The sequence below is a fragment of the Gouania willdenowi genome, chromosome 1 (genome assembly GCF_900634775.1).
Source record: "Gouania willdenowi chromosome 1, fGouWil2.1, whole genome shotgun sequence".
Classification (NCBI taxonomy): Eukaryota; Metazoa; Chordata; class Actinopteri; order Blenniiformes; family Gobiesocidae; genus Gouania; species Gouania willdenowi.
The window spans coordinates 38,054,201-38,081,618 of NC_041044.1; the positions used below are offsets into that span (position 1 = coordinate 38,054,201).

Consider the following 27,418-nt stretch of genomic DNA (forward strand, 5'->3'; position numbering starts at 1 on the left):
ATTTCCTCTGTAGTGAGAGGATACTGCAGCAGTCAGTGTGACAGGCAGCTGAAGGCGATGAAGATGAGGCTCAGCCACAGCTGTGCTACAGAAGGTGGGGGTGCATTATTCTAGAAGGTTCTGGAGGAATCAGGCTGGAAGGAACCCCTTCTTTGTGGGGGATTGTTAGCCCGGGTTTGCAGGTTGTCAGCCGTCCACGTGTAAACCATGACAGACTGAAGTGACAGGGACTGACCAAGCCTCTTTTGGTGAGTTGTCTGTTTGTCATCGCGGTGTGTGTGTGCTTCATTGTCGGCTGCAGATTGACTGAATCCCTGCAAACGCGTCGGTTCGACTGCATGCTAATGATTAATGTCATAACAGCTAGCGACCATTAGCCTTCTCGTTATTTAGATCGATTTATCAGTCACATGACGTTTATTGCTCAAAACACGCAGCGATATAAGACATTTATATGGTCACACACATCAGAGCTAAATGATAATGCTGTTCAACCTTAGCGTCAGGCTCACAAAACCGACAAAACATGTCAGTATTAATGGTATTGTTAGCCTGTTATTACCAATGTCAGTAAGTTGTTGTTACATTTGAACAAATAATCGCTTAACCATTTAATCTATAAAATGCAAGTATTATTCACCACTTCAAAAACTACTCATGCTTATATGTAACATATAGCAATGGCGTGACACTCGATAAATCAGCAATATATAAAGCTAGATTTACAAGCACCTATTGGAGCTAGCTGCTCTAATGCTAACAACTAGCATTGCCAGCCACACAAGTCAAACGTATAAATTAGGCAATGTTGTCATCATGTCAGATTAACTAACATGTTCCCATTGAACAGCTAGAATTATTTTTGCGCGTATGTTTTACCGCTTGTTGTGTTGTTAATAGGGAAACAACAACAAGCAGCTACGTTAGCCTGTTAAGCTAATTAGAATAATGCTGCTTCAGCATAATGCTACTTCGGTTGTTGTTATTGAAGCATTAAAGCTGTAGCCATTACAATGTTAATATTAATGATTCATTCTGAAATCTTTATTCCATCGCCTCTATCTTTATTTCTAATAGTTGTTAGTCTACCGGACACTGCAAGCTAGTTAGCAGCTACTTTAGCTTACTATGCTAATGATTTCCAATGGTGATATATGCTAATTTATTGGGGTGAATGCAGACTGTGCTAACTCTGATACTAATCTAGTTTACCACATAATAGCCAGAACAAACCATGACTAGTTTTATTTTATTTTTAAACAAGTTTCTAAATATCAAATTAATAATATATAGCCAGTTTTGTTTGCATATTAATTTAAAAGGACTCACCTGGTGGCTGTTCAATCAACCCCCATGATGGCTGAATAAGGGTCAAATAAAGTTATTTCCCAGGTCTCAGTTGATTTGAGAAATGTAAAGATAAGTCATATCGTAATATAATCAAAATATTATAATAACAAAATGTAAAGAAAACTAAAAAAAGCCAACAGTTCCTAAATATAATAAATATATTGGTATATATGTACAGATATAAATCTTGTTAGATGGAAGGGGTCCAAGATGTAATTTGGTCACATATAAGCTAGATTATTTGTACAAATAAAATAAATAAAAGAAAATATATTAATAAATAAAATCGATTAGATCATTGCTTGTCTTCATCAAAAGATAAGTTAGTTTGGCAAACAAAAACCTGACCAATATTTATTTATTTTTTTTTTAAGAAAAAAAGTTGGCTTGTAATTTAATGTGTGAGCCTAAATTCACATTGCACTGGAAAACATGTTCAGCATGTACAGTAGTCTAAAATAAATAATAATAATAATAAATTATACATAAATAATAATGACAATAATAATTAATATTAAAGATGTTAAGACCAATATTGCTGCACAAATTACATCAAGATTAAGCATGAATGAATTAAGTGTCTATCTATTTTTAATTTTTTTTTAATTTATTTATTCAGTTTATTTCCGACATGGTTACATTCACTTTTCTTTTTTTTTCTCGTACATGCCGAAAAAGGAGACGAGAGAAGCAGTTTGCTTCTCTAAGTCCCGTCCCCTTGTTTTGAACACAGAAATTTTACATCAAAGCTTGTCTCTCTGGTCAAACATTCTTAGGTTGTTCTGAACACAATTTCATTTTTTTTTTTTTTGTACTTTTTTGTGTAGGATTTATTCTCATCTGTAGTCAGTGTTGTCTTTTTTTCCCCCCTCCTTTCTATCGTTGTTCATTTCTGATCTGAATTTCACTTATTTGGTTTTTCTTCTTTTTTCAGATCCGATCAATACATTGCACTGATTCCTCATCAAACAGCAACAATGTCAAGTAAGAACTAAACATTGTTTCTATTTTGGTTTTAACAGCTGTAAAATGTCTTTGTGGTTAATAAACAAAACGCAGAATGAAATGCCAAATATTAATTTATTTAATTCATTCATTCATTGTCTGACCCGCTTGTTGCTGTTTAGGGTCACGGGTGGTTGGGGGTTACAAATTCAAAGTAGTTTTCCTGCAATTTAAAATCTCCTCCAAATTATTTTTATGCCCCAAAATAATCAGTTATGTATTATTTGAAGGTAAATGTCATTAAGTAGCCTCACTATTAAATATAGTGTACTTATTTATGTGCTTTAAAAAGCAAAGCTGTGTAACCAATGGATGTATTGCAGTAACTTGTACCTGAACGTAACTGTTCAGTGTATTTTTCTGTTGCTTTGCGTTGCAACAGAATATATTCTGTAGCTTATAGCTTATTATTAAAGTAAATCTTATCTTTATTAATAGCCACTAGGGGCGCTAGACCTGTAACTTTCACGTCAAGCACCCCCTAGTGGCCACAAGCACCGCAGCACTGTCGCAAAAATCAACAAACAGTCAGTCGAGCCAGCCTCCCTTGTCTTTTGATTGTGTATGCAGACAGTAGATGACCTGTAAGTTTGGGATAAGGATTGGCTCTTAGGGCTGGGGTGTGAAGCGGAGCTGGGCTCGCGCCACGCCACCGCCGCCCTCCTCTCCCTGCCGCCGGAGGCCCGGCGCTCAGCCCTCCTTGCTGCGTTGGTGGCACTCCCCCCCTACTACTTGGCCTCTCCGCCGTCGTTGGCTCCCTTCGCCAGCCGGGGTCAAGGTGGATGGGGGACGGGCGACCTGGCGTGCGCGTGGCGGTGTCCGGCACCGGGCGGAAGGTGGGTCGGTGGAGGGGGCCGGGTCTTGGCGGCGTCTGCACCAGATCTCCGGTGGCGCAAGCCCAGCCCTGAAAGCCAGTCCTTATCCCGAAGTTACGGATCTGACTTAACGACTTCCCTTACTAAAGAATCCACGTTTAACTGAACTATTGCGGTGATTAGTGCACCATTAACCTAACACGAATCTACCATATTGTGCTCCTTTGGCTGTGAACAGATGCTAACTTGTTTCAGCTGCCCACAACAGTGGCGCGGGGTCGGGAAATGCCCGTATGTTGTGACATCATGTGGGAACTATGTATATCCGAGCCTATGGTCACATGACTGCCGTAAAGTGAAACGTTCTCCAGGCATTCTCCAGGTCACATGACCTGGCCAAAGACGGTTCGTCTCTCCAAACTTCCAGAGTCGGTATTTCTAGAGGGAAGTCCCGCTCAGAGCATTGATACTGTCAAGCGCTGTATATTGGCCTGAGGAATCATTTAAAATAACTCATATGGGTCAACTCTTTAGGTCACAAAGTCTGCGGTGTGGCTTTAAAAAAAGCATATTTATGCTTCTATCTGAATAGTAAAGTTGACCACCTGTCATCACCATGTTCCATATCACTGACAGAATGTTGATTTTTTTTTTTTATCTGTTTGTTTTGTGATAGAAAGACCATCGTACGCCCCTCCACCTCCCCCTGTCCCGACTACTGTGAGTATGTGTGTGTCGTGAACAAAAAGAAAATATTGTCTAAGCTCATATCATTAAAAAAAAAAAATTAAAGCAATGTGTATTATTAATGAATTGAAAGTATCAGAATTATTCCACAAATTTAGTTTGAACAGATTTTAACATTGAAACATCATATTTAATTAATGATTATCTAACTCAAAATATCACAAAATAAAGTATTAGCAATGAAAAATTCAACCAAATTATATTGCAAATATTGATGAAAAAAATCATAATACACATATTTTTTTGAATTACATTACTGTTAGCCTGAAATAGAATCTGACTATTTACTGTACAAATGCACATGATAAGAGTTCTATTGTCAAAAACAAATGTACATAACAAAATGTGAAAAAATAGATATTTAAAATGAATAAACATGTAATTTCAACTTCCAGCAACATAGTAATGAGCTGATCTACCTGTAATGTTAACATGGATGCATTTTCCTTTACTTTTCTCTTCTCCGGCTGCTTTCATTTTTTTTTTTTTTTTTTATGTCACATCTCATTTGTGTTTTTCTCATTTGTTTCCATCAGCAAATGCCCAACACCTCTGGTTTTGTGGGCTACAACCCATACAGCCATCTGGCCTACAACAACTACAGACTGGGCGGGAGCCAAAGCAGCAACAGTCGGGTAACGGTAGGAATGCTAACAGAGCACACGCAGACTAAATAAGGGAACAGTAAAGGGTCGCAAACTGTTGAGGTTTGAACTGTTTTCCTGATGTTTAGTTAGTTAAAAGCAACTAAGAGCATGCTTTTAGTAAACAGACACTGCTGAGTATTCAGTGAAGTCCATTCCATCAGTGTTGCATTGAAGTGATGCGTGTACTGTGGTGGGACAACTACGGCCATGGCAAAGTGTGGTGCAGTGACTTTTCTTCACGTTCTCTTGACCTGTGTCTGACCTCTGCAGGGCCTCCAACTGGAACGTATTAGACACCACAAACAAAGAGTATACGACAAGTTTAATCAGAGAACATTGCTTTTAGTAACTGGGAGGTTGGACGCTCTAAAGCAGGGGTGTCAAACTCATTTTAGTTCAGTGGCCAAATACGGAGCAGTTTGATCTCAAGTGGGCCACAGAATTTAAAGCGGGAAAACAAGTCATTTCAACATTATTGTGCCCTAGTTTACACTTGTGTGTATAGATAAAATACAAAATATGTAATAAACTGACAGTATTCAAGCAATAAGTGATAGATATCAGTCCCAACAGGATCTTAACTTTAAATTTCCTAGATTTTGTGAACATTTTCTATTTAATGAAAGGCACACTGTGGACTTTGTGACCTAAAGAGTTGACCCATATGAGTTATTTTAAATGATTGCTCAGGCCAATATACAGCACTTGACAGTATCAATGCTCTGACCGGGGCTTCCCTCTAGAAAAACCGACTATGTAAGTTTGGAGAGAAGGACCGTCTTTGGCCAGGTCATGTGACCTGGAGAATGCCTGGAGAACGTTTCACTTTACGGCAGTCACGTGGCCATAGGCTCTGATATACTAATTGGGCTTTTGATAGTATTTTCCTACCTGTTTGACTCTTGGTCATGGCAGAGCCAAGCAAAAAGTTTAAAACTGCTTCTGAGGAGGCTAAAAAGACGCCGCTGAGACCCTCCACCCTCTGCCGACTCGCCTTCCGCCGCACACCGCCCTGTGCATGCCGGGTCCCCCGTCCACCCCGACCCCGGTTGCCATGCCAACCCCCGGCGAAGGAGGCTGACAACTGCGGCGAGGTCAGAGAGTGGGGGCGAGGGCCACCGATGCGCTGTGGAGGGCCGAGTGCCGGGCCTCCGGCGGCGGGGAGAGGAGGCCGGTGGCGGCTGCTGCTCCTCCAGCAGCTGGGGTGTGAGGCGAGCCCAGCCTCGCTTCACACCCCAGCCCGACCGACTAAGCACTTAGAGCCAATCCTTATCCCGAAGTTCCAGGTCAACTACTGTCTGCATACACAATCAAAAGACAAGGGAGGCTGGCCCGACTGACTGTTGATTTTTGCGACAGTGCTGCGTCACTTGTGGCCAATAGGGGCGCTTGATGCTAAAGTTACAGGTCTAGCGCCCCTGGTGGCCAAAAGTTACACAGTGTGCCTTTAAGGGAGACATTATGTAATAATTTGAGGAAAATTGAAGGGCCTTTTAAGAATTTTGAATTTTAAACATTAAAAATGACTGAAATCATGCAATATAAGCACAAGGAAACCTCTGCAAATATTGTTGAGTTTTATTCACACAATGATTCATGTTTTCTCTGTCATTTTTACTTTCTCCTGCGAGTCGAATTGGATACTACAAAGGGCCGGATTTGGCTCACAGGCCAAAAGTTTTACATTTGATCAAATCATATCTAAATCCCCTGATAAAAAAATAGTTCTGTAACTAATGCAACAGCTCAACAAACAGTTTTGTTTGTTACGAGAAATAGTTCTTAAACATTTTACCAGGTGAAAAAAAGTTTTAGGATTAATCTCAGAACAGTTTGTGCTGCCATGTGTTTTTTATTAACTTAGGTTTCTTGGTGCTTTTTTTTAATCTGAAATTTGTGCAGATTTTATTTATTTATTTAGTTTTACCTAGTCTGCATATACTTTTGAAGGCCAACATTACATGTAGTGCCATGCATGTTTTATTATTGCAATTAAATAAATACATATATGTTATTGCATTATTGTGACCATCACCAGCGCTCCCTCAGAAAGGGTAAGAAAAACTTTATTAGAGGGAAAGATGAAAAAGAGAGGGCAGTGTTACACCATGGTGAGGTGAAAAGGAACAGGGGAGAGAGAGTAAGGGTGGGACAATGGATCAAGTGGGGAAAGTCAGCAGAGTGAACTGCAGATTTTTTTTTCTTTAAAGGCCTCTAACCTCATTGTTCATCTCTTTGGCTTCTTTTAATTATTTGATTCATGTAATTGTTTGCTAGGGATAGTGCACATTTATGAACATCTGTTTTCACAGCAATAAATGTAAATATGCTGAACTATAGTAACAATGCTAATTTACAGCCGCAGTCCTTTGGAAGGTTAAAAAAAACCCTACAACGTAGCAATTAGAAAAAGGAATATGACATTAAATCACAATAGAAACTATAGGCTTTACACGATCAGGATTTTTGGGCCGATCACTGATCACCGATCAGTGAGTCAAAAAAAACTATTTCCGATCATCGATCCGATCATATTAATTCAAGTTGGGTTTTTTTGTGTTTTTTTTAAGTAACGACTAAATTCCTTTGATACTACCTGATACAGATACAGCCTTTCATGTTTCGGGACCTAAATGCATCCTTTTGACTGTGAGGGAGTGGTAGAGTTGGCATTTTCCATGCAAGACCCAACATAACAATGCACGCACAAGAGCGTCATGGCTTCACTTTTAAAAATGCGATGCAGACCGAGCCTTTGCAGGTGTAAATGTGAGCTAAACCATTTGATTTAGTCCCTGAACAGCAGCTGTGTTGACTACAAGAGAGTTGGAGATGAAGCTGTGGAAGCAGACCGCACTGGAACTACGTGAAGCCTCCATCAGCATTAGCATTAGCATTAGGAGCAAAGACACATTTCCTGACTGTGGCATCGCAAAACCTACTGTTGCTTATTGTCCGTATTCACAGGTGCGCAGCGAAGGTGGGGCGCACAGGCACGCATGCACTATTCTGTGTCCACCACCGCCCTGAAACGGACAGAAGGGTCTGGTTTGAAAGCGACAGTAATCTGGAGCGCAGCGTTCCGCTCTCTCCATTTAAACACGCTGAATAAACAGAACAAGTGCGGAAACACATACAAACAAACACACAGACACTAACAGCAGACGCTGTCCCCACATTCTGAGCCAGTAGACTGGGGAAGAATCTAATCGATCAACATTTTTGTCGTTTGCTCATAGGTTTTCACCTTTGTGCACTAATGTGAGTGAAGTAAAGCTGTGTCACATAAAGCAACATCTCATCGGTGTAAATGAGACAATCAAACAATGCAATGGGAGCATCTACAGCCGATCACATTAATTGCATAAAATGCTAAATATCGGCTGATCGGTGTAAAGCCTAATAGAAACACGTTACTAAACAGTGCACAAAGAAGTTAGAAGTCAACAAGACAATAAATCAAAATAAAAGCATTTATTTTGCACATTACAAATGATCTGTTATCTTTAGCAAGTTTGTGAAGAGTTTAAGTTAAAAATTGTAAAGGCTTTAATTTTCATGCAAAAGGTTAAAAACTGTTTTTTTTCTTCTCTTTTTAAGGCTTTAAAAGAGCTTTATTGTAGTCTAAAGGTGCTATTTTGCCACATTTTAGGCTTGGAAATTAGTGCTTTAATAGAATTCATAATTAGGTTAAAATGTTCTATCCTTAGAAATTTTAACAACTTTTTTTTATTTTTGCTTGTGTTGAAATAGAAATGTAGGTTGATGTTTTCCTGCAGCCATGTCTTACCAGGACTCTCCATTTCTTTGTCAGAATTCCTCTGGGATAAATATCCCAAAACCACCGAAGCCGCCTGACAAGCCTCTGATGCCGTACATGAGATACAGTCGAAAGGTAAGGGCTCGGAGTGCGATTGGTGCCTTTTGTTTAAAAACACATTTTATTATAAACTCTGCGATCTGTCAGAAAGTGAGGTTTGTTTCAGATGCTACGAGTTGCTTAACCTTCCTATTATCCTTAGATATTTATTATATTTATTACCCATGGGGTCAATCTGACTCTAGGGATTTTTGCCTCCAGAAAATGGTTTTCAGAAAATTGTTGACAAGGTTTTTGTGTCAGGCCAAACTTTTAAATTACAATTGAATTATCTTGAATAGTTTTCATCCAAATCTTCTGAAATTTACTGACAACATTTACGACCACAAGAAAGGAGATAGGAGGGACTATTCGGACGATCCCTCTGAACCCTATTGGTTATGGTGATGATATGGCCTTTCCTGCAGCGCCACCATCTGGTCAAACTTTCAGTTTTAGAGTCAGTGTATCTTGAAAATCTTCCATCCAAATCTTCCGTTTCCTGTTATAAACATATTTATTTACTTATTTTTAATCTCCTTTTTGTAACATATTTGGGGTTATTCAATATAAAGTTTCCGACACATTCTCTTCTACGTCACTTTCACTGTGAAAGAGCTGTTCAAAAATACTCATTGATGAATTTTATGCTTAATCAATTGTACCCATCAAATTAGGAACAGTCAGGACATATAAAGCAAAAAAAAAGAAAAGTCAACTATTATTTTTTTAATGATAAACATTGAACGGGGTCAAATTGACCCCAAGGATAATAGGAGGAATAAGGAGGTAGGTGGTTGACAAGGTGTAGTGGGACGATGTATTAGCTTGGAGATGGAGCATAAAGCACACGGCCTCCTCTGGTTTGTGACCTCTCTGCTAATAGATAACCACGTATAGCCCCTCCACCCCAACCCAACCCTCCACACCCATGTCTGGTTCTCATCACCAGGTTTGGGATCAAGTAAAAGCCTCCAATCCCGATCTGAAGCTATGGGAAATTGGGAAGATAATCGGTGGCATGTGGAGGGACCTCACTGATGAGGAGAAACAGGATTATTTGAATGACTACGAAGCAGAGAAGGTTGGTTGTTTTACAAACGGGTGTGTGTCTGTGTCTCTCTGATGGGTGAACAGTACTAGTTGTGGGTCCCTCCAGTCATCATTTATTCCTTCCTTCCTGTCTAACAGCCTTGCCCTTTTCCTTACTGTAGTTCAGTGGTTCCCAAACAGGGGTCCGTGTACAGTGGCGGTTCTAGACCAGTTTCACTGGGGGCCAGATTGGGACCAAGGGACACATTCAACCTTGAAAAAAGAGACTGAGAAGTGTTCAAGCGTACACATTTTGTGGTCTAAATAATAATAAAATAATACACAGTATTAGTAAAAGTATTCCAGAAACAGATAAGCTTTATTGAACGTTAGACGCATTTTTCATGTCATATAAGATTTCAAATTACAGCAACTGTATTCTACGGTCTTGGTGATTTTTGGCAAACCGATCAACAAATGAGTCAAGGTACAAAGCCTTGTGAACAAATTAACATGTACAAATGGCAATTACTTTTGCTCAAAACATTAAAAAAATTGTATGCATTTCATTTAACAGTGAGTATATATTTGTCTTAAGAATAAGAATTAAACTTAAGTTGTTTGCAAATAAACAATGACCAATGTACAACACAAAATAAATCCCCTTTGGAAATAAAACTCAAGTGCACATTTTTTCCACACCTCTTGTTAAATAAAATGTCAAATGATACACAACCTGTGGTATCACTTCTGGTCACACTGGTGCCTGCATGGCAGCTGCATGGTAGCAGCTAGCTAACTAAAATGTTCTCGTTTGGTGGGGAGGGGGGCCACACGGGGGGCCAGGGTTAGTTCTACACGAGCACTGGCGCTCGCTGGCCCCTCCCCAGAACCGCCACTGCCTAGGGGTACATGAGCACATTGCAGGGGGTACTTAGTGAGATTTAAAAACTATTAATTAAAAAAAAAAAAAAAATCAGGAAATGTTCCTAGTACCTTTTTAGGCTATTTTTTTTTTTACAAATTCACCAAAAACTAACACTATTATAGTACTATTGCTCAATAAAATACTATATTTTCTGATAATGTAATGAAAAAGGAGTATTTTATGCTGTAGAGGCCATTTTATTACACTTCTGACAATAGGAGACAATAACTAGCAACATCTTACTTACTATTGAAGTTATCACATAAAAGTTACCTGTTTTTCTTTTGAATACATTCCACTTTAAATTCCAGGAAAAAGGGAAAAGGAAACCAAAGTTTTGAACCAATGTGACATGAAAGGGGTTTAGGAGCGGCAAAAAAAAACAGCACAAGAAATAATGGAGAGGGCACTTCTGATATAAAGTGCGTACACGGGATAAAAAAGATTGGGAACCACTGCTGTATTTCATAGAAACGAGTGTCCACACTTGGCCTTCCCTTTTCTGTTTTCCTCATCATCCCCGGCGTGTTCTCTGCCCTTAGATTGAGTATAACGAGAGCATGAAGGCCTACCACAACTCTCCGGCCTACCTGGCCTACGTCAACGCTAAGAGCCGCGCCGAGGCGGCCCTGGAGGAGGAGAGTCGCCAGAGGCAGTCCCGGCTGGACAAGGGCGAGCCGTACATGAGCATCCAGCCGGCAGACGACCCAGACGGTAAGACGGGTTCACCACACGCTCTGACAGACCGGCAATTATCCCCAGCGACGACCACACACACACCCCTCTTGTCTACATCCCCCCTGAGAGTGTTATCTTCCTGCCTCCGCCCACACCACCGCATCAGTTTCTGAGCCATCCCAAACGTCAGGCAGCAGCAAAATCCACCTTGGTTTTTGCACAAATTGTTTACGTTCTGTTACTGGAATTGGTTTGGACGTAATTGCCAAATTTACATTCTTTTGTCCATTTTACACACACATGCGCGCACACGCACTCAGACACAGAGGCTCGGAGACCGTGTCTGAGTTACACCCACGTCCAGGAAATGATGCCTGTCTGGGGTCTGACTGCGTTAGAGTAAAAGATAATGAAGTGGAGAAAAGCAGCTAAAATGGGTGCAGTGCTGTGGGTTAAACGCTGCACCCATTTTTGGCAGCGTTAACAATTTAATGACGCTCATCTCTGCAGGTGGGAACAGGTTACAAAAAGCCTTTTACTCTGCCACAGTTTACCACTTTGTTCTGGTTTGATTCCCAAGGAAGGAAGACATGTTGATTCATACCTTGGTTTTTTTTTCAGAGGAGTTTGCATGATTTTTTAGCTCCAAATTTAATGCTGTATGTAAATGAAGTTGCATTCATCAGCATAGCTCTATATACATATAATAGAGCTAAGTTTCTTTACCTGTGTGCCTGAATGCAAAAATTGATTGCTTACCCTTTTTAATGAGTTGCTTGCGTCTGCTAGAGAAAATGAGCTTGTACTTTTATTTTGAAGGTTAAAATTCTGCAGGATATAGCTGTCTGTTTACAGGCCGGGTTTGTCAAACCTTTGGATTCTATGAAGCATTCATGTGCTGTGATGTCAATACTTAGGATACCATACTACTATGTTGTGGTTTGTTTGTATTTATGGAGTTACAGACGTTTTGATCTGAAAGATTGGAGCCTGTTTCAGTTGGATGTAATACATGTGATGTAAAATCACTGATCAATATTTCATATCTGTGAAATTCAAAGCTAAAGTTTTTTGCTGCTGTGAAAAAAACCCCATTTCTTTCATAAATATTTTCATCAAAATACGTAAATGTAATTAGACAAAAACTTTAACTGGAAGAGAAAAGGTGTTATAGTTGTTAAAATGAGCTTGTGCTTTTATTTTGAAGGTTAAAATTCTGCAGGATATAGCTGTCTGTTTGCATGGTTCATAACTTGGCCTTTTTTCAGAGGAGTTTGCATGATTTTTTTAGCTCTACAATTAAGAAATAACGACTGAATAAAGTCTTGTGGTTTATTTTTGTCCTAATTTACTACATTAAAGAGGTGCAGGTGTTAACAGCCATAGAGTTCCTCATTTGGTTGTCTAGGTAACGAACAGGATCACTTATGAGCTAAAAGTCAAAATTCCTATGTCTGATTTATATACATTTTAAACCAATACCAAATTCAAAAATAGTATTCTTCTGTATAATTATACATGTTTAAACCAATGGTATATTTTAATAAAACAAATGTTTTTATCCAGTAAATTGGGGGGAAATGAGTAGTTTTAAAGGTGCTTCTTTATTTGTGAGAGGATCTATTGCTGCTGCTACAGTGGATCATTTGAGACGAGCTCTTTTTTGTTTGAATATGTTTACGGTTGTGGTGTCAGAGCACCTGGGAAACGTGGTTGTGGTGATTCATTTCTGTTCTTCGGAAGGTTTCAAATCCTGCAGTGCAAAAAACAAACTCTGTAGAGCCCAACGAGAGCCAAGGTAAACCACAACACAACCTGAGGGGAGGGGGTACGTTGGCGTACAGCGAGGGACGCCACCAATCGAATGTTGTGCTGAGAGCAAAATGTCTGAAAAGGCTTTGTATTCTTTCATGTTACCCTTCATGTTTTAATGCTGTGCTCGGTTTGAAGTTTAACTGCATGCTAATTGTCTGTTTATGTATTGTGAAACACTTTACTTGTATAAATACAGGCTACTTTCACAGCTGCCCCAGATGGAGCTCTGAGAGAAACTCATATTTACTACTACTACTACTACTACGATCACAAACTAGCCTTAGAAAGATAAAAAGGTTTTTAAACAGAGGATGGTACAATAACACGTCCAGTTAGAACAATGGACATAGGCAACTGTAGGTCCCCTGATATCATTAAGTGCTCACTCTAAATGCTGAGATGATATCTTCTAATAATAAAAGTTCTGTGTGCATGTGTGTGTTGGCGTGTTTGTGGAGCGAACATCTCCCCGACACGGTGTCTGTTCGACCCGAAACTTTGTCAACGGCTTCCACATAGCCTGAGTGTGTGCATCTGTTATTCTGGAGTAATTTGGTGTTGCAAAATGTTCATTTTAATTTTAAGATTACGGCTCCCTCTTGGTATTGAGCGCGGTACTTCCGGTTCCGGTTCACCGGTTCATGAGGTCACTGTGTCACTGTGTTTGTTTGGGTTTAAAAAAGGTTAATATTAAAAACGTTTTAAGTTAATATTTCATGGGTATTTAAAATTATTCCCGTGATCCCAAACTTCCTTTAAATCACGGGTCACGGGGTCCACTTCCTCCTCCGTCTCCATGACTGTGCGGGCGGCTGTGCTGACGGCCAATAGCCGACCATATGCATATCTACTTTCTGGTTCTTCAGACAGAGGAATGTAACTTTTTTGTGAGCGGATGAGTCCACAACACGGCTCCACAATGATTATCATGTTGACGGCATTTAGCTGACTGTGCACGGCGTCCAACCACAAACTATCTGGTTCTTCAGACAGAGGAATATAACTTTTTTGTAAGGGTTAGCGTATCTAAAATAATTATGAGCTGAAATAAAACTGACGGAATTTTAAGTCATATGGTGCACCTATCACGTCACCTAAACTGGCCAATGAAGGGCACTGCGTATGCTTAGACTGGCAGTCTATTGATATGTTTTCATATTAAACCAGGGAAATCACACAAGCTAGTTCACTTTGTACCTGCAAATATACCCCTTTATAACACTACAGTGTACAGTATGTACATCCAACCTTCAAATACATACTCATTTGGCCATAATTGACAACTCTACTTAAGCGCCCACTATATAACTACATACTACCAACGGGCACTGTACTAGTTCTGATAATGTGACCCTTGTAGTAGACAATCACGTTGCCCATCGTTGCTGTAGAGAAAGAGCTGAGGTTTGCTGTGTTGGCGTTTTTACGTAGCAGCCCCACCATGTATGAGTCTGCGTGTCTTCAGGAGGGAGCGTAGCGTCTGCCGAGGGATTAAAATTGCAGACTAGATCCGGAAACATCCGTCCGCCTGTTGCAGCTTGTGATTAAGTGTGTGTCCCGTTTACCTGGCCGACCTGACCCCGTTTAGCTGAAGGATGTGTTTAGTTGTAATGACATGTACTTAACTGTGACTATAAATATCAAGCTGTATGCTTAAAGGCTGGCTACACACATATACAACATATCCTTTATTTAACCAACTGAAAGCCGCGCTGACATTAAGAGCCTCTTTTACAAACGTGCACAGGGCCGAGAGGGCTGATTAAAACACAGCCTTGGACTAAAACTGCACAACACACACACACAGAGTGCAGAGGTGCCCATTACACCGATTATGATTGTGAGTCAACTGATCCTATGTTAGATTTAACCATGTGTGTTTATGGTTATGGTTTGTTCACCATCATCAATGTATGGATGCAAGCTTTGCATTGAGAACATACTACTCGTACTAAGTCTGACTTCAACATGAGTATGTAGTGCGTTCACATTGGATAGCATAGAAAGATTGAGTAAGCAAGAAATACCCAGATGGCTACTATATGGGGACATTTTTGTAGTGTGCACAGAGGGCACACTAGTCATACTCAACCGCCCCATGATGCATTGCGAGTAGAATGTAAAATCGTCCGGCTTCAAGCTAAAAGTCAAACATCCCCTTTTCAAAACAAAAGCATCTCTTCTTGTCTTCCATTACATTTGAACACTTTTGCAAATAGGGCTCTTGTTTTGAAGTTAACCAGAAGTTAATGATGGGTCTCCAAAAATCTCCAAAATGACAGCATGAAATGTGTTTTCCGTGAGTTTTATGGCTAAAATGACCACATGTTGATATTCTACTTGAGCGCTTTCTCGTTGAAGGTTCCATTTGCATCTTGAGAAACTTGGAAGTATACTTAAGTGGGAATGGTCATCATCCTAATCATACTTCTACTATATAGTAGAAAGTATATACTCATTGTGTTTGTAGTGTATAGCGCGAGTATGCCATTTCCAACATAGCCGCCTAGATCTTTATTTAAATATTAGGTAATTAGACTTTAGAGAGGGGGTGAAACTGTAGAAGAAATAAAATGAAACTGTGGCTGTCTCTGCTTTATGTTTGTAGTGAGGCAGATTATTTACACAATCTAAACACAATTGATATTTAACTCTTAGAAATGACGAAATGCTAGAAGCCCGCTTGGTTATATTAGCATGTTTTTTCAGCAGCTTTGTGGAGAATCTTGGCCAATAATTGACATGGTGTTGATGAGAGAAGCGCTTTTTTAATTTTTATATTTTATTTTACCCTTTTTGTAAATAGTTAACCGGAAGTTTTGTCAGTAGCACAATAGAGGGTCTCCGAAAATCTCCGAAATGTGGGAATTAAATGTGTTTTCCGCAAGTTTTATGAATCAAATGACCACGTGTCGATATTCTACTTCAGGAGTGTCAGACATATTTTAGTCCAAGGGCCAAATACAGACGAGTTTGATCTCAAGTCGGCCGCAAATTTTAGGCGATAAAACGAGCAATTTTAAAATTGCTATGCAATTTGGTAAAAAATGTGTGGAATAATTTTAAGAAATTGCAGAATTTTGGAAAAGATAAATATTTCTTTTCCAGCAATTTTTGATTAATAATGACTGTCATCAAATCATGTAAAAAATGCGTGGGAAAACTGTGCGCCCTGGCAAATATTGTGGATATTCAATGAATTTATGTATTTGTAAGGGCTGAGATATCTACAACAAAATATTTGGTGTTTTTACACAATGATTCATGTTTTCTGTAATTCCAACTTTATCCTGCGGGCCGAATTTGATGCTCTAAAGGGCTGGATTTGATCCCCGGGCCTTGAGTTTGACACTTGTGTTCTACTTGGTCACTTTCTTGCTTAAAATGTTTTCAGAACTTTCAAAGTTGGAGAATCAACAGAGATATTTAGCCTCAGTGTGCTTCAGGTTTTTGCCATTGTAGGTTTGAAATTCATCTTGGGAAACCTGGAAGTATACTTCAGTGGGAACGGTCACCATCCTATACATACTTATAGTATACGTATAGTAGACAGTGTATACTCATAGCGATTAGAAACAGTTTATCCATTACATTTGTTTTCAGCAGTTTTTGGTATTTAGTTACTCCAAAATGTATGAAACCAGTACAGGACCAGTGAACATATGGTACTGGCCTAACAGGGAACAATGCTCTTAATAATGGAAACAAGGGATGGCATCCTCCCATCATGCTGAACCGTCTGTTTCCCCTCAATGCCAACCTGGTGTACACAGTTGTTGTTGTTTTCTTATCCTGCTTCTAGATGAAAGGAGATGTGGTTCTGTTTGTGATTTGTGTGCATTTGTCAGCGTCGTGTTTTGTTAAGGTTCCACTTAAAGTTTAATAAAAACGTTCAACAAATGCAAGCATGTTTTTTTCATCAAGAATTTATCATGAAAGCCATGAAGTGGGCTTTAAAAAAAAAAAAGAAAGAAAAATATCGAGCTGTTTACATTTGCTGACACATTCAGTTATAAAAGCAGATTGTAATTTGAAAGATGGCTCAGCTTTAATCGGTCCTGGAGGGCTTCAGTCCTGCAAGGTTGGGAGGTGTGACTCCTTTATCAGCATAGGTTGTGATCGTCAAACATAAGGTGATTTTTGTTTGACGGTGAAAAGATGAAATATAGACCTTTCTAGAATAATCTTACTTATGCATTCAGCAAAAGTCATATGAGTCCTAGTTGTTAAAAAATCCTCGTATTCCAGAAAGTGTAACCCCCCCTCCTTGTTTTCCGCAGGCTGAAAGAGCAACAGCAGCCGCGAGTAGCATCCATGGCTGCCCTGTAATTACCATGATTAAAAGTTAAGTTTGACAGTCCTAAATGTTTTCAATAACGGGCAGATGTTTGAAATCTGTGGGGATAAACATCAAAAACAGTCAGTAATTTTAAAGAACAGAAACCCAAAGAGGTTTTTTCTCAGACCGGGTTTGTCAAACCATTAGATCCCATGAAGAATTCGCTATAGTGTGCAATATTACCTATACCACTATGTCTATGGTATGGTTTGTTTGTATTTATGGAGTTACAGAAGTTTTGATGTTAAAGATTGGAGCCTGTTTCAGTTACAGTAGATGTAATCAGAATCAGAAGTACTTTCTTTATCCCAGAGGGAAATTACTTGCGTTCCAGACGCTCAAGAAATATTACAAATAAACATCTATCTAAACATAGATAGAAAGAAAAAGAGAAAGAAAAACAAGTGCACACATTATAGTAGTAAAAAATAAAACAAGATAAATAATAATTATACAAATATAATACAAGTGATATAAATGTAATATAAAGTAGTTGTGAAATTACGGTAAAAGCTCAATGTTTTTGCTGCGTAAATTCATGTTTTCATCCAAAAACTTATAAATAATTAGAAAAAATGTATATTCAAAGAGAAAAGGTTTCACAATCTTAGTTACATCCTCAAAAGCTCAAAAACCAAATCACTGCCTCCTATTGTTAGAAGTAATAATAAATGATACTACGTATATAATGATATGATAGTCCCCCCAAAAATAAGTCTGTGACCCACTAATGGGCCCCTACCCAACAGTTGAGAACCCCTGCTGTAGGTAAAAATTTTTGCATTAATCAGCATAGATCTATGTATACTAAATCTATGTATACTATACTATAACCTGACTGCTTTTTGATTCTTGTATATATTTGTATTATATTTGTACATTTGTATATTATTATTATTTTTTATCTTCTTTTATTTTTTCTACTGTAATGTGTGCATTTGTATTATTTAATTTTAATTGACAGTCTTTTACTTTATTATATACATTTTCTTTTTCTTTTTTCTTTGTTTACTAGTAATTTCCCCCTGGGATAAATAAAGTATTTCTGATTCTGATGCTATGCAAAATGGGGTTGCAGACCCTATTTTGTGAGTTGCAAGCATCTGCTTGGATATAAGGAAAGCTTGAGCTTGTACTTTTAATTTGAAGGCTAAAATTCTGCAGAATATAGCTCTGTTTACATCTCCAATGACTTTTTTTCAACACTATTTCACATAAGGTCATCCAAAACAAGTTAGTTTTTTATCCTTTTGACATTAAACTGATATTTACATCTCGTCCTCAGATTTCGATGACGGTTTTTCCATCAAACACTCGGCTGCCGCTCGTTTCCAACGCAACCATCGTCTGATTAGTGAGATTCTGAGCGAGAGCGTCGTCCCGGACGTTCGATCCGTCGTGACCACCGCACGCATGCAGGTGCTGAAACGCCAGGTCCAGTCCCTGATGGTGCATCAGGTGAGTTCTTGCACATTTGATTGGTTCACACGGACCAATCATGTTCTAAACGCCTGCACGTGTGCCATTGCAGAGGAAGTTGGAGGCGGAGCTTCTTCAGATTGAAGATCGACACCAGGACAAGAAGAGAAAATTCATCGAGGCCACAGAGTCGTTCACTAATGAGCTCAAACGGGTAAGGCCTTCAGTCACTGTTTACTTCAGGCTTGGGCAACTGGAGGCCCGGGGGCCACATGCGGTCCCCAGGTCTAAATTTTTGCGGCCCCAAAAGTAAACACACAAAATGACTCCAAAAACACACAAAGAAACAGCAATAATACACAAAATGACTCTCGCAACCACACGCATGTCAAGGACTATATCACAAACTTTCAAATGTTTTGTGCAAATATAATAACGCCTATGATTTCCTTTTACCAATAGGTGGAGCTATGACTATCAATGACGGATGGGTTAAACCATAACGCTTTTCTGTGGCATACAGATGAAAGCTGCTATAATTAATTAGCATCTACTTAGCTCTACAAACTTTTAATAACTTAAGGGCCTTCACTACAAAGCCAGATAATTATATCCTGGATTTATCACCATTAGCGGGCTTCACCTAACCAAACATTGCCTGTCAGACAGAAGCTGTCCTACGAATCTTGATTACAACTCGCTAGGTTAAGTGTGTTGATTCCAGCCTGGTTACGTGCATACTCTTGAGACAGAGGTGGAGATTACAGCGTCAGACCAATCACAATCACAGAGAAACTGTGGAGAGCAAATTACGTCAAATAAGAAGAATTAAAATCAATAATTCAGAGCAAAAAACTCACTGTTGGTGCAGTAAAAGCAGCAAGTAATGAATGAAGGAATTAATGAGTGTTAATGCTTAAATTAGTGAGATCAGTTTCACTTTCTCTTTTACCTTTTCTGTGGCTCTGATACTGCATTTATACAGATCAGCCTTAAAAATAAGGTGGAATATATTTATATTTTATATTATCTTACAGGACTGAGGCTCTTTGCACTACCCCAGAATACATTAATTAACTAATTAATTAATTTATGGGTCTGAAAGTACCCGATGCACGCAGGCTTTATCAGCTGACTTATTATACATCATCAGTCCATCAGATATAAATCTGTTTCCAATAGGATGTCATGGTAAATGAAAGGATTGCATCAATGTCTAAATATTATCTCTCCTGTCAGTGTCACATCAGAGTCACACAGTGACGTGTTCACAGAGTGATCCTCCTTTTATTGAACAGGTCGTTTTCTAAGAGAACTGATTGGTCAGGAGGCGGGACTTTAGTACTCGCTCAGATCCTAGCCAGTACAAAACCTTGTCCCAACCAGGTTAGTCGTTCAGCCTAAGTTACCATGGTGATTTTGCTCCATAAGACGTTAGCCAGCTTTGTAGGACAGCACACACTAATTAAATCCTGGAAGTTAGCGCGATAAGAGGAAATCTAGCTTTGTAGTACAGGCCCATGAAAACTAAACTAAATTACAGAAAGACAACAACAATGAACAAAAACACACATCAAACAGCAAAAATAAACAAAATGACTCCAAGAAAACACAAAACTACAACATAAGCATTAGAAATGAGAGAAGAATACTCAAAATGAAACAAAAAAACTGAAGTAACGTCAACAAAAGTACACATAAATGATCACAAAAAAAATCATTATTCTAAATGCTGACATTAATGTTGATAATGTGGTCCTTGGATCAGACAATCACATTTCTGTGGCTCCCACTGTGATAAATGTTGCCCATTTCTGCTTTATTTTCTTCTTTTTTCTTCCCTTTCACATGTTCAGACTATCATCAAGCTGTCGGTTTCTGTGACTTATTGCCTCCACAAATGACTGAAGGACAACTGCATGCAGTTCCTTGCAACATTCAAATTGAACTAAATGATTTAATTGAAACTGAATTCCGAGTTTAAACAGTAATGACTCCTGCATGAACATGAAGGGTCTGATTTCTCAATAAATGGTTTATTGGCTCTTTGATCCTAAACTATATACAAACTATGGCCTCACTGTTACATTTTGATGACTAATAATTTTCATCAACTTGACTTTTTCACCTTTAAAACTTAAAATAGAGTAAGACTGAAGTCAGTGACTACAACTGTGACTAATGAGCGCAGTAGTTTTTGTCTAGACAAAAGTGCTTTTGAAGATTCAATTTAATCCAAATCATTTTTGCCCAAGGCCTGACTAAGCTGGCTAAGACTTCTAAAGACTAAACTAAGTCTGAACCTAAACTTAGATTAATATCCAGTGATGATTCACAAGGTAGTTTAAAGCTGCTGGGGACGATCCCTAAAATTTCTTAAACCCTACCTGTATGTCGTCCACTACTGATGCCAGTCTGACCCAACAAAAAGCCAACAAACATAACCTTTATTGGTAAAAAGGTAAAATTGTTAACTATTCCTCTTCAAAACTCATAAAAAAATCACCTGGTACCTGCATCCTTATTTTTATTGTACTTGTGTATTCTTTCTTTATTATTTATTTATATTATTTATTTCTGTTGTATTATGTTTATACACTGTAGCACTATATTTATATTCTTGTATGCTGCTGGCCCCGAGGAACACATTTTGTTTTTATGGAAACGTGAAAATGACAATAAAAACCCTTTGAACATTTTAGAAACATTTCCGCGCCATCTTCTCATTCTTCTACAGGCACCAAATCCCACAATGCAACGCATGAAATCTTTGTAAGTTTAAGTTTTAGGACTATTTGCCAACAAAACTTAATGTTTGGGATGGAGTAAAAAAAAACAACAACAATCTAACCTTTGTGAGTTAAAATTTTGTTTTTGTTGTTTTGTTTCATTTAGTTTTGTTGATGTTTCTTCAGTTTTTTTTAATTCATTTTGGGGGTTTTTTTGTATATTTTTCTCAAATTTTTCTTGCTTTTGTTGTAGTTTTGTGTTTTTTTTTGAGTCATTTTGTTTGTTTTTATTGGGGGTTTTTTGTCAGTATTTTTTTCAATTTATGAAGTAATTTTATGTATATTGTGTTGTAATCTATATTTTTGTTCATTATTGTTCTCTTTTTGTGTATTTTTCTGTAATTTAGTATATTTTCTAGTCATTTTGTGTTTTTTTTGTGTTTCTTAGTGTATTTTCCCATTATTTTGTGTGTTTTTGGAGTCATTTTGGGTGTTTACTTTTGGGGCCACAAAATAGTAGACATAGGGACTGCATGTGGCCTCCAGAATATATCTTTGATGTAATCATCTACAAGGGCTACCTACGCTTTGCCTTTATCAGTTATTAAAAAGAAACATTAGTTATTGTCTCCTACAGCTTTAAGTCCTTGATAATGTGTGATCATTAGAAATGTATTGTTCTTTTGGTTTGTTATCTATAAAGGTAGTTCTGTGTACAGTCATACCAGAAAACATGGAAGTATTTAAACAAAAGACATTGTTTTACTTTTTGAATACTGAATTTATTTTTTTTGTTCATGTTGAATCTCAGCTTCTGATGAACAAGTCATGAAATCCAAACAGATTTAGGTTCAAGAAATGTGGATTTGTGATCTACTGCTTTCTAGCTATGCTGCATGAAGGTGGAGGTGGACATGGAGAAGATCTCCTCAGAGATCTCCGCCGCTGAAGAGGCCGCCCGCAAACGCATGGCCGAGCGGGAGAAGGAGGCCGGGGATCGAGGAGTCCAGGAGGGACAGAGCTGCGTGCTGGCTGAGGAGGACAAACACGTCTGCTCCACGCATGGAAACAAGTCCCAGCCAAGTGAAGGCAGCAGCAGAGAAGGAGAGGACTCAGAGAGCAGCAGCACAGCAGCACCAGGTGAGCAGAACCAGAACATCAACATAGAGAAAGATAGGGTGACCATATATTGATTTCCAAAAAAGAGGACACTTGGGCCGAGCTCTGCATACTCAAAAAGTACTCAACAATTTTTTCATCTACCTTGTAACGACAAAATACAAACTAGGAGATAAATTAAGTTATTACCTTCGCCAAGAGCGAAGCGAAGAGCACTAATGCTATGTTTTAGCTTCCGTTTATCTGTCAGTTTGTTAGGAAGATAACTTGAAAAGTTATGTACGGATTTGGATGACATTTTCAGGAAAATTGATAAATGGGACAAGGAACATGTGATTAAACTTTGGTGAAGTTCTGGCTCCCAAAAGAAAAAAAAAATATATATAAATGTATATATATTTATATATATAAAAGAAATAATAAAAAAATATATATATATTTCCCATTCATTTTCCCATCCACTCTTTGGAACTTGTGATGATGTCATAGGTTCAACAGCTCAATGTTGACAGGTAGTCATGGTAACACAGCTCAATGTTGACAGGTAGTCATGGTAATCCTGACCATGTTACCGTGGCCGGGGCGTGTTGGCTGAGCTTGAGCTGCTTGGTGGAGATCTGCGCTCTCCAAGTGCTTTTCTAGTTGTCCGTAAGTTTTAAAAAGGATAAAAAATGATGTACACACGTAAATTGTCAGAAAAGCATAACAATATTTATCCAGAAATGAACATTGATGAAAAGAGCAACTCTTGAGCTTTCAGAAACTGGTGGAATTTCTCAGATAGACCAAATATTAGCAGAGTTACAGTCTTTTAAATTAACTGTTCTCAAGATGCTTTCAGGGTCCCTGGGAAACTCATGGATGTGAATAGTGTCCGGTTGAAACGGCTTCATTCAGGTCAGACGGGTTTGGGCCGTGTTTAGTCGGGCTCGGGCCAGGTCTGGTCTACTTTTTTTGGCCTGATTAAAGCTCTTCTCCCACCTCTGCTCTTGGTTCAGTCAAAACCAGTGTCATAATAACATGTACAGCGCCCCCTATTGTTTAAGCAGAGTATTGAAGCACATACTGTGCTGTATCGATCTTAATCCCCTCTTATTTGCATTGATTTTTAGCCCATTTAGGATAAGGTCCCTAGTTAATAGAGTTGACTACTGTTATTAGTTTTATATTTTATGTGCTTCAGATGATTTACAAAAACATTATGTTTACGCCACGAGAGTGACGTTAGCCACACTGCTAATCCTCAGCCTCGGTTTATTTGGAGAAAAAAAATCATGAAAATGTGTGATATGGTCGCAAAACATTATTTGTGAAACCTTTAAATACCCACAACTGGTAAATCACTGTGAGCTGTGAGATTGGTCGGTCACGCTTCTGCCGTGACGTGTCATCAGGTAAAATTATCACCAGTTTAGCTAATACACCATTAGCCAAACCTGTATTTGTGCCAGAGCCTTTTCACATTTTCAATAACGAGATAACATGATCACCAGTGTAACCGTGACACGTAGCCAATGGCATTGAACGGGATTCTGGGCGGACTTAGATGTAGAGGTATTTGTCAATCTTTCTACACATTCAATCATCCATTATCTGGTAAAAAATAACGTGTAAATGAATGATATTGTCCCAAAACATGCATGTGAGGGATTTCCATATCATATTGGGGCCTGATTTTAAATAAAGAAAAAGAAAAAAGAAAAATCAGGTCAGATTATATAATGTTCCGTGCCAGAATGTGAATTTTGTTTTCTGCAGTCACAGAAAACTTACTGGATACCTTCTCTTTTACTCCTTTCTTCATAAACTCAGACAGGAAATACCAAAATGATGATTTTACACAAGAATTTGAAATTCCCATTGACAGACTGAATGTGATGGCGCTCAGTCAACATACCAGCAGCCTTTGAATACTGCCATTATTTAGTGCGTTGTGTAACAAAGACCAGACGCAGCTTTAATGTCAGACTGACTTATTTTTTTAAATAGGAGCTCTGTTTTTACTGGAAGTCCTGATAAAGATCACCTTGTTTTCAGCTCTGTCCGTCACTTTTGTTCAACCTCACATGGTTTCTTCCTTTTTTTCTTTTCATTTTTTGTGACTCAGGGAAGACGAAGGCAGCAGAGGAGCTGGATGCTCACCCGGGCAGCGAGGAGGGGGCCTCGGAGGACAAGGAGAGCGTCCCAGAGGGGGCCATGGAGGAGGGAACCAGCGACAGCAACACGGGCTCAGAGACCACCTCGGCCCAAACGGAGGACGCCCCGTCCAGTGAGCCGTCGGAGGGGCTGAGCAGGGCCAGAGCCGCCCACTGATGTCCCCACAGTGTGCCAAATGTGGGTGGAAGAGGGGGGGTGAGGGCGTTGGCCCTGAAGTCCAGCCGACGATCAACACACACACACACGGACAATTCTGCACTTGAAGCCGACAAAGCAATGATCCCAAAACGTGCCACAGAAGCTCGCCCAGCTTAAAAAAGTAAATAAACAAAGCACTATAAAGTACCGAGCCCTCTTCAGCACATATAGAAACATATCTCTGGCACGTCCCAGATCGCTGCAGTTAAAAAAACAAAAGAAACGTATGCGGTGCCGATTGTAAATTTGCGCATGCTAAAATAAACAGCAAGTTTTTTTTTAACATTTAGCAACAAACCACATTTATAAAACGTGTTTTTTTTAATGTCATTTTTAACCAGATTTACAACAATACGTGAAATTTGTGATATTTTTTTTCTCGTAAAAATATAACATCAATTTTAAATCTAAATCTAAATGTTAAATGATAGCTCTCGTTCACGTCAACAAACTTTTATTTTGGTTCTTCTAGTGAATTTTCAAATAAGCTAAATATTTAGTCTCACCCGTGGCATTTAGATTTAACCTTTAACATTTATATATAACATTTAGATTTAGATTCAACCTTCAGATTTAACATTTAGGTTTAACATTTAGATTCAACATTTAAAATTTTAATTTAGATTTAATATTTGACTATTAGATTTAGATTTAACATTGAGCATTTAGATTTAACGTTTATATTTAAATGTAACATTTAGATTCAACCTTTAGAGTTAACATTTAGGTTTAACATTTAGATTCAATATTTAACACTTAAATTTAGATTTGACATTTAGATTTAACATTGAGCATTTAGATTTAGATTTAACATTTATATTGAAATGTAACATTTAGGTTAACATTTGCATTATATTTTTCCGAAAAAAAACATCACAAATAGTATTGCTGTAAATCTGGTCAAAAGTAACGTAAAAAATAATTCATTAAATCTATGTTTTTGAAATGTGGTTTGTTGCTAAATGTTGCAACTTTACAATGGGCGCCCCATGGGAACGTTGCTCAGTGTTATTTTGACTTATGTCCTTTGTATCGTAGTGTTACCGTAGCTTTCAATTTGTTTTTTGCATGATGCAAGTTTAAAAAAAAAAGATTTCTCATCTTGTGAAGAGTCGGAGCTCGGCGAGCAACAGTTTGTTTACGCTCTGTATCAGTATTACAGTGATGTATTGTCTCAGGAGTTTGCAGTCTTTAGTAGTACGGTAGTTACCATATCTATTTATTACCAGTCTTTTTGATATTCCTGTGTATTGTTCCGTCCACGACTATCACATTATCGTCAAAGCTGTACAAAGCTCGACTGACTGTGTTCTCAAGTTTGCTCGCTGTCCAATCAAATCACAGGCAGTACGCTTAGAACGTTAGCGCGCTGCGTTCAGTGTAGCAGTTTCACACACAGGAACTTTTTAAACGTGTCGTGTTTGTGTTCGTCGTGTAACGAGGTTCGCTTAAACTTGGATTTTTCATGTTGTCGTACAAAAACAGTCCCACATGCAGTCTTAAGAGCTTTTCTTTTGCACATTTATACCAATAAATTTTTTTACACAGATTTAAGTTTCCTTTGGTTGTCTTTTAAAAATATCCTCCGAACGCTCAAACTGAACCGTAGGTTATGATGAAGCGTCATTATTTTTTAACAAAATTAGATTTCTATCTCAAACTTTACTCTGAATTGACAAGAAAAATTGTAAAAATTCTTAGTTTTGTTTAACAAACAAAAAAGTTATTCTATATTTGTATATTTTTAAAATGTATTTAATTATTATTATTTTTACTTTTTTTTAAATATAACATAAATCCAAGCAGAATCAACAGCACAATTTGGTTTGTTTTTGTTAGCAATGAGATTTTTTTTTTTTTTTCAATTTTTAAGCAAGTTTTTATCTTTTATAGTGTCTTTATTTTAAAACTTTTAGAATGTTTTTGTAAATTTGTGCTCATTGATTCATTCATTTATGTATGTATTTACTTAATTATTTAATTATTATGATTATTATTTACAAAAAAGGATTACAGTTTAGTTTAAAGCTCAGTTTTTTAATGAATGAAAGTGTTTTTTTAAATATAAAATAATCTGACGTAACATTTTTTGTTCGAAATACAAATTTGTTCGTCTTTAATTGATATATTCTTCATTTGTTAGGGAACAGTCAGTGTACACATGCAAAATTAAGAATACGTGTTTCGCTCTGATGCACGTTTTAGCTTTGAGCTCATTTACAGCTGCAGTCCCATTGGCTGTCACACTTACATAACTCCAAAAACACAACAAAAATCATCAAAACTACTCCAAGACCACACAACAAAAATACACACAAAGTGACTGAAAAACACACGGAACAACCCAAACACACACATTTAGAAGAAAATAAACAAGATACTTTATTGATCCTGAAGGGAATTGTGCAGCAGTTTATTGCTCACATTCACACAAACAGAGCAGGATCTTCTGGATTTAAGAAGTTAAAAACACATTTGAAAAAAAGCAATAAATACATAACAGTCCAAGAGAAGTTAAGGCACACAAGTACAAATATGCAAAAAAAAAAAAAAAAAAACAGAATGACTAAAAACATAAAAA

General features: G+C 38.1%; 1 protein-coding gene across 4 annotated transcripts; it reads left to right on the forward strand.

Moving 5' to 3' along the window:
* LOC114468458 (SWI/SNF-related matrix-associated actin-dependent regulator of chromatin subfamily E member 1-like) lies at nt 1-25,190 on the forward strand. Of its 4 annotated transcripts, none has more exons than XM_028455381.1 (11): nt 2-248; nt 2,285-2,334; nt 3,847-3,890; nt 4,454-4,552; nt 8,379-8,459; nt 9,376-9,507; nt 10,926-11,097; nt 18,501-18,673; nt 18,747-18,848; nt 22,251-22,503; nt 24,590-25,190. In XM_028455381.1, exons 2-11 carry the CDS (start codon nt 2,328-2,330, stop codon nt 24,793-24,795), a joined length of 1,269 nt encoding a protein of 422 aa, XP_028311182.1. In that variant the 5' UTR covers nt 2-248; nt 2,285-2,327; the 3' UTR covers nt 24,796-25,190. The 4 variants fall into 4 exon arrangements, with proteins under 4 accessions (XP_028311199.1, XP_028311182.1, XP_028311191.1 ...); XM_028455374.1 differs by having other exon boundaries at nt 3-248; nt 4,454-4,558; XM_028455398.1 differs by lacking the exon at nt 9,376-9,507 and having other exon boundaries at nt 1-248.
* Nucleotides 25,191-27,418: the final 2,228 nt, after the last annotated feature.